The 16,680-nt window shown below is 36.6% G+C and overlaps 1 protein-coding gene across 3 annotated transcripts in view; it reads right to left on the reverse strand.

The window, feature by feature from the left end:
• The window catches only part of LOC103044147 (voltage-dependent calcium channel subunit alpha-2/delta-1), a 172,238-nt gene that overhangs the window by 33,671 nt on the left and 121,887 nt on the right, over positions 1–16,680 (reverse strand). For 2 of the 3 annotated variants that reach the window (XM_049483427.1, XM_049483428.1), the window contains exons 20-24: positions 14,316–14,372; positions 11,103–11,174; positions 10,928–10,989; positions 10,610–10,683; positions 277–337 (exon numbers count right to left, since the gene is read on the reverse strand). In XM_049483427.1, the coding sequence (XP_049339384.1) occupies positions 277–337; positions 10,610–10,683; positions 10,928–10,989; positions 11,103–11,174; positions 14,316–14,372 (326 nt within the window). Of the gene's footprint in view, positions 1–276; positions 338–10,609; positions 10,684–10,927; positions 10,990–11,102; positions 11,175–14,315; positions 14,388–16,680 lie in introns of all 3 variants that reach the window. The other variant, XM_049483429.1, reaches the window with a different exon arrangement.

Raw genomic sequence — 16,680 nt, forward strand, 5'->3', positions numbered from 1 at the left:
TGTCCTTTGATATTATAATAATGCTGGTCTCTTATATTCAGTAATTTATGCAATGCGTCGACTGTGTTTCTCTCTTGCTGACACAGTCAGATCTACTGTTAGGAGAGGGAGGGCTGTGGGGGGGGGGGTCTAAAGGTGTGAATTTATGAGCCTTCAAAGACCAATATGGTGTGGATACTGCTCACATAAAACTGTCACTGCTAAAAGTCTACGGGAGGTCTGCGGTTTCCCTCACGCCTTTGTGTGTGTGTGTGTGTGTGTGTGTCTGTGACCTACCTGGGCGCAATAAAGGTGTAGCCGTTCTCCTCAAATTTCTCCACTTGCATAGTCTCAAAGACTGCAGAGAGAGTACAGGAACAGTGGGTTCAGGACGTCAAATGTCACCACAGTAAAACTCAACACCAACAGCCTCTCAGAAACACACAGGACTGTCCAAAATAAACCCATCAATCACTCATAAAACGACAACACGTCATCATGAAAAGACAAAAGGAAAAAAAAAAAATCAAACTGGAGGGACAAAAAGTAATGTGAGTAATGAGGTCACCTCACTAAAACTTAAAACTGTGATGGTAATAAGGAGAATCATGCAACATGTGAAAAAATAAATAAAAACTATAAAAGTGAGTCTCATATGTGTACAGTACTGTACAGAGGTTTTAGGCACTCTAAGCATCATTTAAAACCATTTGTTTCAGTAAAAAGATTTTTTACTCTTAAAAAAATCAGATCCAGATCCAGATTACCAGCCAAATAGTCCCAATCCTATTTAAACATGCTGAGATCTGGACTCTGGGTGGTCAGTCTACTCTTCTGAGAGCACAAGAAGTTTATTGGTTTGATCTGATCATTTCTACACATTTTTAAATCTAAGCATTGAATCATTTTTTTTCTGATTTAAAGTGACATACATAGTTTTGTAATCTCTATCAAATCCAGAAGGTTAAAACAGTAAGGGTCAGTGTCTTCCAGACAAAGATTAATCCTAGTCTTAGACTGAACAGCTGTTTAAATTGAGATTTTCTATTGAATGGAAAATATAGAGTCTGCATCTAGGCTTAATCCTGGTACAGAAAAAAACTGAGTGTTCACATGCACTTCATAATTTATATTTTATTATTAAATAAGTTACTGTCGGTAATCCAATCAACATATTTACACATTGGATAATTAGATCATGGAAAAGAGCTGTGCAAATAACTATTATGTAATCAGATAACTGCCATTATCTTATTATGAGTGTATTATTGCATGCATGTAAACTGTGCATGGATTCCTAATAGGGGGCAATCAATTTCCAAACATCCAAAACACAATATTTTCCCATTATTTTTCTTTCTTTAAAAATATTTCTTTAACCATGCATAAACTGCACATATTATTGGCAATTCTGACTAAAAGTAAAATACTGTACAGGTAAGCTGTTTTTTGACTTTTGCATAATTCATTATACTGTACTGTACTGTTCTCTTTTGTTTCTGAAGTATTTGAGATATTGTGAGCTAGCTCTATTTAGCAACAAAGCTTTGTTCCAGATTTCTCCTGGATGCAATCAGCCAAGGGATCAGCACCCAAAGGGATGTGTTCCAATCCTTCAAAAGTTTGCTTGATTTAAAATTATATCATTATTAAGCACCAATTTACATATTTACCAAATCAAGTGTTGGTATAATTACGATGGGAACATTACTCTTTATAATAATGGTACAGCAATTAACAGTACACTACAGTAATTAACATTCTTCATTAACTAATTATTAACTGATGCTTAAATATGTTTTTAAAAGTTGCTAAATTTCAATTTCAATATATATTTTTGTAAATACTGTTAGATACTAGTAAACATAATGATATTGTAAATTGTAATAATTAATAATGTTTTAACTAGTGTCAATTATTAATTAGTTAAGACAAGTATTGTAAGATAATGTACCCTTATTGTAAACTGTTACAGATGATTACTATGAATTTATTGTAATATTAGCTTTTTACTGATAAGGAAACATTGACTGCGCAGATAAGTAACTTTCCATTCTATATTTCACAGGTGTCTAAAACCTTAGTACAGTACTGTATATGCATTCCACAATATGAGCTGCATGAAACATGCAGTGAATGACAGAAACATGCAGGCAGAACTGAAGAGACGAATGATGAAAAGTAAAAAGGAAGACAGGAACAGACAGAGAGAAGCCGTGCGCTGTACTTGCCCTCTTGCCCTGTAGTGAAAATCCCACAGATTAGAGAAGAGAGAGAAAGACAGAAGAGTTACCATCCGCACACAGGCCGTCAGAACTGAGAATACGATATTCCCAACACGTCATTTCCTATAAAACATGCAGCAGCAGATGACACGGGCTTTCTGCTGGAGCCTCAGAGCGGCTCAGAAACAAAGGCAGTGTAAAGGTTCTGCCGGGGGCAGACGAGCACAGACAACCGTGATTAATCACATCTTTTTAACATACACACATACTGTACATACACTCACACACACACACACAAACAGGATGTCTCAATAAGGTTATTTTACCCTTGATCTGATCAAAGTCCCACAAAGATCAATATGAGCCGATACCAATCCATCAGTTTATATAATGTGGATTTATTCAGGATTTGTTTTATTTATTTATTTTTATTTATTTATTAAGTTTACTTGTATGTTTTATTAGAAATACTAATTTATAATCTCATCAGACTGATCTGACTGACTGACTATTTAGCGTTCAGTTCCTTTAAAACACTACTAATGTTAAAAAGCTTTTTTATAGTGAGATAAATATGCAACACTTTTGGTTTTCAATTAGTCATTGGTGGTGGGAACGTGTCTTCTTCACATTTCATAATTATTTGTTTGGTCCTCCCATATTTAATATCAAATATTATGCAGCCCTGTTAAATTTCCCAAACTTTTTTTATACTTTTATTCAATAAATGTATCCTATTTTTCTCCGAATTTAGCTAGACCAATAGACCCACCCATTTGGCTGCTAGTCAGCTAGGTATATTCCCCACAACACCAGGAGGGTGAAGACTAGTCAGTCACTGCTTATTTTCGCACTGCTGATGCAGCATTGTTTAATCACAGTGCATTTGGAGGAAAGCGCAGGGAATCGGTTTCTATACATCAGCTCATAGATGCCTAGTGCTGATCGACTTTACCCTAAGGGGTGATTTCTGGGGATCTGGGGAGCTTAAGTGAGCTGCACATAGCTAGAGCTGCTGACAAGGAAGCTGTGTCTGACTCTAAAATAGTCACTGAAATAAGTTACTTTTGTAGGTATTACCTATAGTAGTATAATTCCACAATTATGACTCTAAATGTTCTCTAGTATTTACCTTCTGAAAACACACAGAACTGGTTAGAGATTAAAATGGCTAAAAATATAAAAATATATGCCTGGAATTTCCCTGATTCCAGGTCAATGGATCAGATCACAACATCTCTAACACACACACACACACACACACACACACACACACACACACACACACACACACACACACACACACACAAACTGTACAAAAGAGAGAGAACAAGGGTTAAACAATGCAATCCAACAAAGCTATAAAAAACGTCTCCTGTGTTGATCTCTAGCTCTTCTGGATAATCTACTACTAACACAGATTTACTGTAATGATGCCCAAAAGTAACTACCCACAACCTCCCACCTACCCACAAACATTATTATAAATGAGTAATGCGGTCTACAGCTCCTCCGCAGTAGCAAGGATTTGTTGTGGTATCTCTTTAAGCTCTGCAGCCCTATAAACCTGTTTTAAAGTCAACTAAAAAATGACCTTCTTGACCTTATTCACATTCCTGGTCACAGCATGCATGATTTATTATATCATTGAGGTAATTGGTAGGGATAATTCCGGAGTTTTATTTAGAAATATGCTATACATGTCTAGTAGCTGTTATGAGGCCCACATATGTAAATCTTCAAATCTTCAAAAGTAATGACTTTTTTTCAACTAGAAACAATATTAACCATATAAACCAATGATATAATTTTTTACCTTCCAAGTTAAGAGCTTAAACATCCTAATTGCCATGTTTCACTTGAAAAACTTCACAGTACGTTCAGGAAAAAAGTGTTAGAAAGTCAAAGTCAAGTTGCAAAGTTAAGGTGGCCCTGCTGTCTAAGCGCTGAACTATCATCTAGAAACTACACGTTTGTTGATGCTACAACTATGTGACCCAAATTCCCAAAGAAAATAAATACTCACTTTCTCTGGGGATATAGGATAGACTGAGCTTCTTAATAGAGACTCTGCTTGAGACATGCTTTGATTTGCCAACATACAATACAATGACACAACACCACATTCTCATGCTGATATAATAGGGTGTATTTACCCATAAGCTACAATTAGCCATGTTTGTTTGATTATGTTCAGCAGGTGTGTGTGTGTGCTTTGTTTATGAGCTCTAGAATAAGCATGTATGTATTCCAAAGTGTGTGACACATGTCAAGAATTATAGTGACATCTGCATCACATCCTTTGACTGTTGTGTTGCTGTAATTACTTCCATGCCACATATTTGTGTTTGCCTGTAAGTGAACACAAAAGATTACTACCACGCAGAGCTGCATAATGCAATTCATATATTGCAATTCAAAATGCAATTCATATATTGAAATAGCAACACACCTTGCAATAAACTGTAATATACACAAGTAAATTTGATATGATTATACATGATAAATGTCTGTGGTCTGACATTACAACCACTTTGGTCCCACTTTATAATAAGTGCCTCTAATAATCGAATAGACAATTTAAGTTGCATAGAAGTCATTACATTTGGATTAAAAATGTCAAGAAAAGACCCTTTAATCCATAAAGGCCCACATTTGTGCCTTACAGTGTTGGGCATGTTACTTTGAAAAAGTAATTAGTTGTAGTTACTAGTCCAAAAAGTAGAGAGTTACTCCACTATAAAAGTAACTAGTTACCAGTAAAAGTAACTATTACTTTACGTTTGTGTTACTCGCCGGTTTAATGCAGTTATTCCCCATCACCGGTGATTTAAGGCAGCTACTAAACATATATAGTATGAATTCTGGTTAAAACCAGCATGAGTGGCAAGACCAAGCTATATCAAAATCAAACAAAACATACACTAAGCTAGGGCATGTTTTCTTCTGGTTTTGAAACACCTTGATCATAAAAGACCTGGTTAGCCCATCATAAACCAGCCAAAACACTTGGAATGTATACTTTTAGCAGGATATGTTATTTTATATTCATTTGTTCCATAAACAAAAATAAAATGAGCTCTTAATAAACCATAAACCATGGATATCCAAACCTGGGTCAACATTCCATTGGTTCATAACTTTCATATTACGTGGACAACCTTTACATTCCATGCGCTCACGCACTTCATTCACAATAATAAACATCCCCCTGAGAGTTCCTTCAGGAAACCCAAAGTGGTTCTTCTATGGCTTCACTTCAAAGAACCCTTTTAGGTATGTTTAAATTTAAGAGTTTACTGTCATTACTGTTGTGCATCAGAACAAAGAAACCACGAGGAACACAAGGTACTCGCTGATGGCTCTCCGTCCACCTGTTCTTCTCATCATCCCCTCAGCACCGCTCCCTAGAGCCACACATCTCTGGCTGAGTGCATCTGAGCTTCACTCTCGGCTTTTAACGCAGAAAAACGAGCCCTGTGGAGCTCCCGCAGCACACAGTCGGCCTGCTAAAGTGTCCAGGAGAGTTAGAGGAAGCACACAGAGAGCTGACCCCATACTGCCCACTCCCTCCTCTTCATCTTCCACCTGGACCTCAGTCTTTACAGCACCATAAACATGTGCCCTCCTGCCTCACTCTGAAGGAGACAGACAGAGGAAAGGTGAGCAGCAGAGAAAGCTAGAAAGAAAAGGGAAGACAGAGTAGAGGCATCTCTATCTACAACTCACTTCTGGATAAAAAAGCTCTTAAATGCACTCACACACATGCACACTTGGTTCCAAACTGAAGCAGGTTCACACTACATGACCTCGGGAGTCATTAGATTGTTGTACCATTCATTTTTCAGTACAATTTTGGTATGTTGCGTTGAAAGAAAGGTTGGGTTTTCTTGTTTTTTTTTGTTTATTTTAAACAGAAAGCTGTGAAACTAATGCCTAGTTCACACTCCAAGATCGAAGCCTGTTTTTTTTTTTAGTCGCCAACAGTTTTTTGTTGATCGCCAACCAAAATTTCTGCTCAGAGGTAAATCCACAACCACTTGGCACTCTCACAGTCCTGTGCATTGTTTTAAGCAATGTCAACTGATAAAAAAAAAGACATTTACCGGGCCATTACTGAATGATTACCAACCAGTTGCATATGCCAGGCAAATTTTTTTAGCATGCTAAATAACTGATCAAGTTGGCAACTAGGCGTTGAAGGCAATAGCTACCCACAGTCAATGGAACTTGCGCAGAAAGACAGAACCACAGGTCCAAGATACATCTTTTGCATTGCCAGAGCTGTTTATGGTGAATCTAACCACTCTCTGTTCCCCATGTTATATGAGGAAATTACTTGTAACAGTTACAGTTACAATGTGCCTTTGAGAGTAACTCTTTTTTTATATATGTGTGTATGTATAAGGGGAGTGATGTAAGTGAGAAGATGGATAAGCTCGGATAGTAGCGTTTGGCAGCACCCATACAGTTTGTTAGGCTTTTTTTTTACTCCAGTAACTTTCTTAAGAAGCTTCATGCTATGCTTTATAGGAAGAGAAGCCATGTAACCTGGCTTTCTATGGTTTGTGTAATGCTAACGGCTAACTACACACTATGCTTTCTAATTCCCCACACTAATGTTCCACCAATGTTACAGTTACGCTTAAATTCTTAAGGGAGCCTATGAGTAAGTCCTTTATGAATAAGGGTAAATGGAATTAAAAGCTAAAAACTAGCATTACTGCTACTTTGTGTAGACTGGTTGTTACGCTAAAGGGAATCATAGCCTGAGCACCTTTAAAAGGTTTATAACTGGAGTATTGAGGATTTATATAAGGTATATGAGTGAATTTGTTCTGTATGAAAATTATTAAACATTTATACACTCTGATTTTGTCCAACTGTTCCATATAAAACAATTCATTTTGTGTATTCTCCTCTATGGAGATTCTCCGGCATGGCATAATCAGTTTTTGAGCACATTTATGTCTGGCATGTTCTCATGACAAAATGTGGTTTTGAAGAGGAGCCAGATAAGTGTCGCTGATCAGTCATTTAGTGTGAGAGCCACGACAACTGAAAGACTCGCAAGTACAGCACAACCGGTCGTGTACTGTGGACGGCACAATTACTGACAACTCAAAAAGCTGCGTACTTTGTACCTGGCATTAGAGAATACACCATGCACTGATATTTATTCCATCATAAGATAAATTATACAGCCTGTATTGCATTAAGCAATGAAATATACATTTTAAACATACACACTTATGTACAGTAGGTCATATTTTAAAGAGTGTTATAATGTCTTTACAATAGGCTATTTTTAAACAATGCTTAAGTCAAAATAATCTTTGGCTATAAGTAGGGATAGCTGTCATCCTGCGTAGTCTCAACTTTAGTAACTTCATTATAACAATGGAACTTAAATATTGCCATATGCTGTATTAGACTCCTGTCTCCTGTATGTTTATGAATGTTCACAGTACCCCTTCTGCTTTGAAAATACTGAAATATATAATATGCATTTAAAATAGTTCAGCCTAGGGAAGATACAGAATTCCTTGTGCGAATATTTAATACAAATAAATCTCATCTCATCTCATTGTCAACCGCTTTATCCGTGAAGGGTCGCGGGGGGGGGCTGGAGCCTATCCCAGCAGGCATCGGGCGGAAGGCAGGATACACCCTGGATAGGCCGCCAATCCATCGCAGGGCAGACAGACACAGACAGACACACAGACACATTCACTCACACACTCACACCTAAGGGGCAATTTCAATCAAGTTCCAATTAGCCTGAACGTGCCGTCTTTGGACTGTGGGAGGAAACCGGAGAACCCGGAGGAAACCCACGCAGACACGGGGAGAACGTGCAAACTCCTAATACAAATAAATAACAAAGATAAAATTAAGAAAAAATATAATGTGTACATTTAGGAGCAATGTATCACTATTCTATTGACTATTGCAAGGACATTACACTTTTTAAACTTATCGGCATGTCTGGATAAGGCTGTTGAATATGCTTTCCCCAAAGCACAGACACACCACCCACTCTCCGGTGCTGCGGTAGTGGTAGAAGTAGATGAGCCATCAAGGCCCAGTGTACTTTGTGTTCCCAGTCGCCAAAATAAGCTGTGTACAGCTGTTTCCACTCGCCAGACGAGCCCAAACTCTAAAAGCTTTACCGAGTATTCTCTGTGAGATTGTGCGAACCGAACCATAGCCCCCATACCGTGATGGTTCATAAAGAATACATGTACCGTTGCATCCCTAGAATTCGGAAATCTTTCAGTCATTGTGGCTTATACTGCATGGGACACGACTGATCTGCAACATGGGGTCACTAAATAAACATGCTTTCACCAGGAGGAACACATGGCCAGTCTGTCTGATCTTCAAAATCATGTTTCAACACAAAAAAACAAATGCAAGAACTAATGCTTTGCCTTTTTTCACCAATTTTCTTCCAAAATAGATTTGTGTCATAGATGAGTAATACAAGATGTTTGTGTTGATTTGCAGAGAAAACAGAGTGAAAATGACAAAATTATTAAAAGACCAGCCTCTATAAGTCCACCCTCGACTTTCTCCTCACCCTCTCTCTTACGCTCTTATTACTTGTAGCAGTCGTCAACAGGTCCAGAAATCAAACCTGGCAGATATTTGTCGAGGGCTACTGAGGCGTCGTCAATCATCCAGCGAGATCTTGGATTACAGTAAGTCTTCTTTCAACAGTTCCCACACAGTAAATGATTGACCAACACTCAAAAACAGTCACCAGTTTAAAATTGGGCTTTTTTCTCAGTCAGCTTTATGAGATAGAGTCACCTGGAATGGCTTTCAGTTAACAGCTGTGCTGAACTTGTCAAGAGCTAATTACTTGAATTTACTGGTCTCTTAACTCTTAATGTGTTTGAAAGCATCAGTTATGGCAAAAACTACACAAATAAGTAAAGAACATATACTGTAAGAAATAAAGGTCAGTCAATCTTTGAACGTATCCTCATGTGTAATCGCAAAGACCATCAAAAATATTATGATCAGGCTCATCAGGCCCACCCAGGAAAGGAAGGCCAAAAGTTTACTTTATTGCTCAGAATAAGTTAATCAAAATTACGAGCCTCAAAAGCTGCAAGTTAACAACATCCTAGATAGAAAAAATCCCCAGAGTATTTTGGTTTGTTTAACTTTTTTAAGCTACTACATGATTCCATATGTGTCCCTTTTTGGTCTGGATGACTTCAGTATTCATTTACAAATGTAGGATAAATTGTAACTAGTTATCTGTTACAAGATATTGTTGTACACTTGTTGGCCTTACTCTCTCAGGGGTGGGTAAATGGCATTTCCTTCTCACATTTCTTCGAGTGTAATGCTGGTCAGCACAGGCTTAAATAGTATATAGTTAGCTGATATATGGAACATTGCCCTTTCTTCCAAACATGTTGACTACTTAGGTGATGCTGCAGTTAGTGGCAATTGGAAAAGTGAAGATGACTGGCTTCACAAATCGAGGAGGCATGTGCTAAAGATTATTAGGATTAGCTTTTTAAAATATATATTCACTTATTTAGGCATCCAGTCTACAGGGTGGTCACTGACCTCTACTGCTGGAAGTATTATACGTTAAAGAAACATCTACAGTGTGACATTCTGTTGAACTAAGAAGGGTCAGTCGGGTGTGTGAATGGAAGGATTTGCATCTCCAAATCCTCCGTATAATTTGACCTTCTGAAACCTGGCTCTCTACAGAGACTGGAATCAGAAGCACATTATCAGTATACACACGCATCCAGTCTTCCACTGAGAGATGCTTTTCATCACATGAGACAGACACTCCAAAAAGCTCACTGCCAAAGAAGAAAGTGAGCATGTGGGTAATCAGTGAGTTTAAGCAGCGAGCTAGATAAGCCAAGGCTTCATGTTTGAGAATGTATACAGGGCTTTTTAATGGGTGGAGGGGAATATTACTGAGGAATGTGAGCATTGCGCACTGTGAGTATGTGCATATGTATAGCGTGGATCTGGCTAGAGAGTGGATGTAACAGAGCTCCAGGGCTGGAGTTTGTGTTCTGTCTGCCCGGTCCAGACGCTTCAGAGCTGGGGAGAGTCCAGATCAAAACTTGGCTTTACTGCTTTTAATGGGTGGACGCCAACTGGCCCACGACTTCACACAGCATGCAGTCTTAAAGTACTGAAATCACTCAATCTCTCTCTCTTTCTCTCTCTCCCACATACATACACACACCTACACACACACACACACACACACACACTCGCAGATATACAGAAAGCTGGAGCGATTGATTTGTTACAAACCACTACAGTTGAGGTCATCCATCCTACTCAAGCAGAGCAGAGCAGTTATAGTTAAAAACATTCTCAAAACAGTGAAAATAATAAGCACCGATACTCACACTTGGCTTGATTTAGGTCCCCCAGGCTTGCCTCGATGTAGTGCATGTTGTACTCGGGCAAAACCAAGGCCAAGCTATAGAACACATGTACACACACACACACACACACACACACACACAAGACAAAATGTAAAAATGAACCATATTAGCGAAGTAAAAAAAAAAAAAAAAAAAGTCCTGAATGCCAAGACAAACACAAGAACCCAAAAAAGACTGAAACCAGTTACTTAGTAAGTAATTACTCAGTTATTATAAAGACAAATGAGCAAAACACACAAGAACACCATGATTAAGCAGGTACAGGAAAAAGCTGCAGACCTGTAGTCTGTGCCATTAACCGGCGCCCACGTATAAGTCCTCACTCCTCGATCTATGTATCTCTATTAAAACACAAAAACACAGACAAATAAAACATTTAATGTGAAATATACATGATAACTCCATTCTACTGTTTATTAAACTTACATACAAATTATATACAGTCTATACACACCTCATCCTGAGTCTTCACCAGTGTGTCAATCGTCTTATTGCCAGGAACCCTGTCAATCATCATTGTTCTGATCTGAAAGACAGGAATCAGTGAGTTGGTCAATTAGTGGTTTAAAGACTTTAAATGTTTTTTTTTTTTCATGCATTGCACATGTAGACCGTAGGAAAGTCTACTGGAGTGAGTTAACACATTTTTAATCCTTTTAATTTACTGACATTCTTGTGGTTGGATTTAGGTAATTACTATAAAAAAAGAGAGTACTCATAAAAATAACGTATTATTAATATACGAATGACAGGAATCACAGCAATATACTAAATATACAGAACGTACTATAACAAACTGTTTCTGAGCACACCCAACTTGCAAACTCCAACTGCAAACCATAATTCAACAGATACAGACACATCATAGTCACAAGTTACCTTCTGTCAATCACAGATCAGCTTCACCAGAATACTAATGCTATTCACCTGTTTGTGATTACAGTATCTCAAAACTATTTTCAACAGTACAGTGTGTGCTTGTTTGAGAAGTGTTGCCACTGTTTCTGCACAAACTGAGCGGGATTGCCATCAGGGTTTTTTCTGTGTTATTAACTGTTTTTGTTTTGTGCAGCACCTTTTAGATTTGCCCTTTTTTTTTCTCTTGCTGTTTTAGACTCTAGTTTATTGTTCTCTGATTCTTGCAGTTATCATGTAAGTAAACTTGTATTTGTTTAACCTTTACGACAAAGCAGAACTTAATAAACAAAATATACAGAAATATATAGAAATCATGCTGCTTATATAGAACAACATAAACCAAATTACAGAGAAATATACAAAATATACAAAAAAATACACAGATATATATATATATATATATATATATATATATATATATATATATATATATATATATATATATATATATATATACTATACAGTATATACTACAGAATTAAACAAACTGACTAAATAAACTTGTTTGCTGTCTCCCTGCTAAACAAACCATTAGCATAACTTATCTCTGTTATTTCAAACACTACATCTCAAGCTTTTTGCTACAAAAACAGGGAATTAATTCCTGATTAAATTCATGTGCTTCACTTGTGCCAATCTGCTCCAACATAGAGTTGGCTGGCACACTTTAAGTGGGTGGTTGGCACAGTGGTCGTTTCTGGCACGATTTCAACAAATAGAAATAATTAGTGGTTTTAATTCCAAACAAATACAGAAACACAAACATTCAGTGGTGCACATATTAAACTAAATGTAATATTATACAATTTGTGTGCCATTTCATATCTTAAATGTTGTTCTTCAAAATTCTTCTTATGTAATTTTTATACAATATCATGTATCAAGTTCCCACCTCAAATCCCACCCTAGCAGACTGCAATCTTTGGACTATACAGCTCTGGAAAAAAAAAAAAAGAGACTACACTAATGATGTTTTTACTTGATTTTACCAATTGAAAACCTCTGGAATATAAGAGGAATGCATCAAACCATGCTACACCAGGAGTGGCATAAAGTTATCCAAAAGCAGTGTGTAAGACTGGTGGAGAAGAACATGCCAAGATGCATGAAAACTGATTAAAAACCAGAGTTATTCCACCAGATATTGATTTCTGAACTCTTATAACTTTATGAATATGAACTTGTTTTCTTTGCATTCTTTGAGGTCTGAAAGCTCTGCATCTTTTTTGTTATTTAAGCTATTTCTCATTTTCTGCAATTAAAAGCTGTAAATGACAATATTTTTATTTGGAATTTGGGAGAAGTGTTGTCCGTAGTTTATAGAATAAATCAACAATGTTCATTTTACTCAAACATATACCTATAAATAGCAAAATCAGAGAAACTGATTCAGAAACTGAAATTGTCTTAAATTTTTTTCAAGAGCTGTATATTATGATGCAATACATAATGTAAACATATATAATTAACCATATCAGTATGTAAAAAGTTCATGTCTTGCTTTTTTTGATGGCACAGAAAGGACCTACCCGATGTTAGGCAGGTGGTTTTAATGTTATGGCTGATTTGTGCATATTACAGTTCCCTCTCTTTAAAGTGTTCTTAAAGTGGACACTGTGCCAACTAACCCCGTTCCCCCATCCTAATAAGATGCCCTGTATTCAGACCTGAGGCCATGTTAAAAAAAAGTGTAAATGTTAAGAGAGCACTAATGCTTGTTTCGATTTGAGGTAAGAAAAGTAGATGTGACGTCTTTTGGCAGATGTTCAGCTATGGAAAAGTTCTGTGCATCCAGATGTGGTTGTGAAAGAACTGCAGCTAATCTTCCGAGACTTCACCACTCTACCACACTCTACCACTATTACACCAACTGTGAAGGAAGCTCACGTACATCCGCTACACAACTCTCAGATCAAGATCACCACAGAACTGATATCAAAATGACTGCATATGAACCTCAGTCTATCTTCAAATCTAGTAGACCACATCCCTTACCACTGCAAAGCTCAGGTACATTCTTTAAATACAAACTCAACTCAGATCTTACTGAGCTGTTACTTTAATCCATTTTACTTACATAGAGGGAAATAAATGCCCCTCTACCTGTCTGTCTTGTCATAGTGCCAAACACCAAAATAGTTTTGTATGTTAATAAATGCAATTGTTTGGTGATTACTTATTAAATGTTATATGTTTGCTAAATAAATTAATAATCTAATTAATTTTCTATTTGTATACACTAATTAGTATGTTATCTTTATTTCCTAAAACATGTTTTAAAAAAAAAAAACATAAAACATATTTTTCTTTACAAAACCATTACAAATCTTGGAGCCTATGGAAACCTACATTTTCTTTCGAATTATGCTATTCTGGCTACCCAGGGCTCACAATGTAAACGTCTAATTAAAATTTTCACAAAGTCTTATAAACTGCTGAGGTATTTCATTAGTATTTCTCTCCTCTTGATGTACAATGGGCAGTCCTAAAAGTCCTAAAATCTCAACTAAAGAGCTTAAGAGCTCTTAAGGCTAAACCTAAAGTGCTAAAACTAATATTAAACCATGACGAGAACTAAAGGCGAACCTAAAGAGTCATATTTGTGTAACAATCCTGTAATATAAGTCTACCGCCCCAGATTACATGCTTCTTTCACTTTCAGTGACAGTTCCACTTTTCTCAGCTTGTCCAGAAATGCATGTGTAAAGTGTGTATATATAGTATGTGTGTATGGGTTTTAAAAGCTTACCTGGACTTTAATATCATTCTCAAGCTCAGCATCCAGGAAGTCCAGAGTCACAGGTTCCTGAAATTTGGGATTCTAACAAAACAGATTAAAGACAGTCAGATTAATGAGACTCATTAATGAGAACACATGTTCAACTTCTTATATAGCAGAGACTGAATCCTCCAATAGGTACAACGGTACTTTTATGGAGCTGAATATATGTGTATCTGTTAAGTACCAAAAATATATTAAAAAACATAACACTGAATATATTACGAATATATTGCTGTCCAACAGCACTGCATGCTATTGCATTACAATTCAAGGAGGTTTAGCTTTCTTATGCAAAGCTAATTTTCTAATATATATTTCATATAAAAAAAAAAACAGGAGAAGATAATGATCTTTATTTTATTTCAATGGAAATCAATGTAAAATGTTGTGTTCACTAATTTCTATTGGTCTATTCATTGACAGAGACTAAAAATAATAAAATCATCATTTCTATTAATTTGCTGATGTACACTGCACAGAATAATGATAAATACTATTAAAAGAGGGACGGGCAATAGGTTCAGATCCCCCACTGAGTTTAATGTTATCTTAAAGACTGACAGAGTGAAGTCATAAGCAAAAGGTCTCATAAAAGGTTTTCAGCTATATTCATCACTTATACAGCATGTGTACATATGCAGTGATATATTTGGCTCCAGAAGTGCAGACGCTCTGCGGCACGGACAGAACCGGACCATAAAGCTCTGGTTTTATAGCCCTGAGAACTGCCTACAACGAGTGTTTGCTCTCTGGAATGCCGAGCACTTGTAATTGATGCACGCTGTGTGTGCTTCATTACTCATGAACACGTCAAGGATGTTACAGAAACGAGCTCCGATCAAGCAAATGAAGTGAGAAGGAGAAAAACAGATCAAATAAAGCTGTCAGCTTCTTACATGACACAGGCAGAGAACACAGCGAGCATGCACACGGCCACAGACGAGCAGCAGGAGGAGGATGAAGACCAAGATGATGAAATGAAAAGCAAATACAAGAGAATGATGATGATGGTGATAATGATGAGCGCACATACACACAAATATAAATCAAAGAAAAAATAAGACGAATACACAGCTAAAAATATAAGGTGCCTCAATTAGCCATAACAGAACCACTTTTTAATAAAGAAATATGTTTATAGTAAATATGAATGTATGAATGTAAATTACCTTTGCATTGATGCAACAAATTAACATTTGATAAATATTGTTAAAGAACCATAAAGAACCATAATGTTTGTTGAGTATAAATGTGAAGTGTGAAGAATCATAATTAAAGTTCATAAAATTCATATAAATCTTTTCTCCTAAATTTTGTATTTTAAAATTTTCTCCATAATTTGGAAAGCCAATTACCCATTAGGATTCCCTCTATCACTAGTAATGCCCCCAGCAGCCCCTAGGAGCATTAAGACTAGTTGTGCTAAACATCACCACCTTGGGAGTGATGTAGGGAGAGAGGGACATTTACCCACACAGAGAGAGCATGACCAATTGTGCTCGCTCAGACTCTGGCTGCTGATAGCGGATTCGACCCGGCGATCCTCAGATCTTACAACTCAAGTTGTTGCAAAGCATCTTTACAGAAATGTGATCTCAGGACATAGAATAAGCAAAACATTGAACATACAACGCAGAAAAAAAAACTCCCTCAGAGATGGAAGAACCCTTTGGTGGAACCAAGGCTCATATGTACCATGTACTATCAAGGCAAATATATAAGGGGGGGACCCATCCTCCTTAGGTCAGACAATGTACTGTATACATTGGGAAAAGAACCTTTAGATGAAGTTAAGGTTTTTCAGACAGTTTAAGTAAATTTGGGTCTCATAAAGAACAAACGTTTGGAATAGAGATAGAGTGTAGGTATAAATGTACTGATTTAGTATATTAAATGTTTTTAGTCCTTAAAGAAGTGTTCACACTTCTTTATGGAACCAATTATTAAAATCAAGTAAACACTCCTTTTAATGGTTCTTTACAATTCTTTATGAACATATTAATTTCATTTCATAAAGAATTATGTCTGTAATAGATATTTTTGTTTAGACCTTTAAATTGTCCTTCACACTTCTTTCTGGAACCACTTCTGATTCCATAAAATATGTCAGTAAAATAGCAAGTTTGTAAGAGATGAGTGTGTAAATATCCTTTACATTGGTAAAACAGGTGAAGGTTCTTTAGACCTTTACATTTTTTCTTCCTACTTCTTTATGGAATCATATTTTGTTTAATAAAGAACCATAATTGTAATGCAAATGTAAATGTAAACAGCCTGCAAATTCTTACATCAACTGAAGGTTATTCAGACCTTTAAAAGGTTCTTCACACTC

Source organism: Astyanax mexicanus, chromosome 9 (genome assembly GCF_023375975.1).
Source record: "Astyanax mexicanus isolate ESR-SI-001 chromosome 9, AstMex3_surface, whole genome shotgun sequence".
Lineage (NCBI taxonomy): Eukaryota > Metazoa > Chordata > Actinopteri > Characiformes > Acestrorhamphidae > Astyanax > Astyanax mexicanus.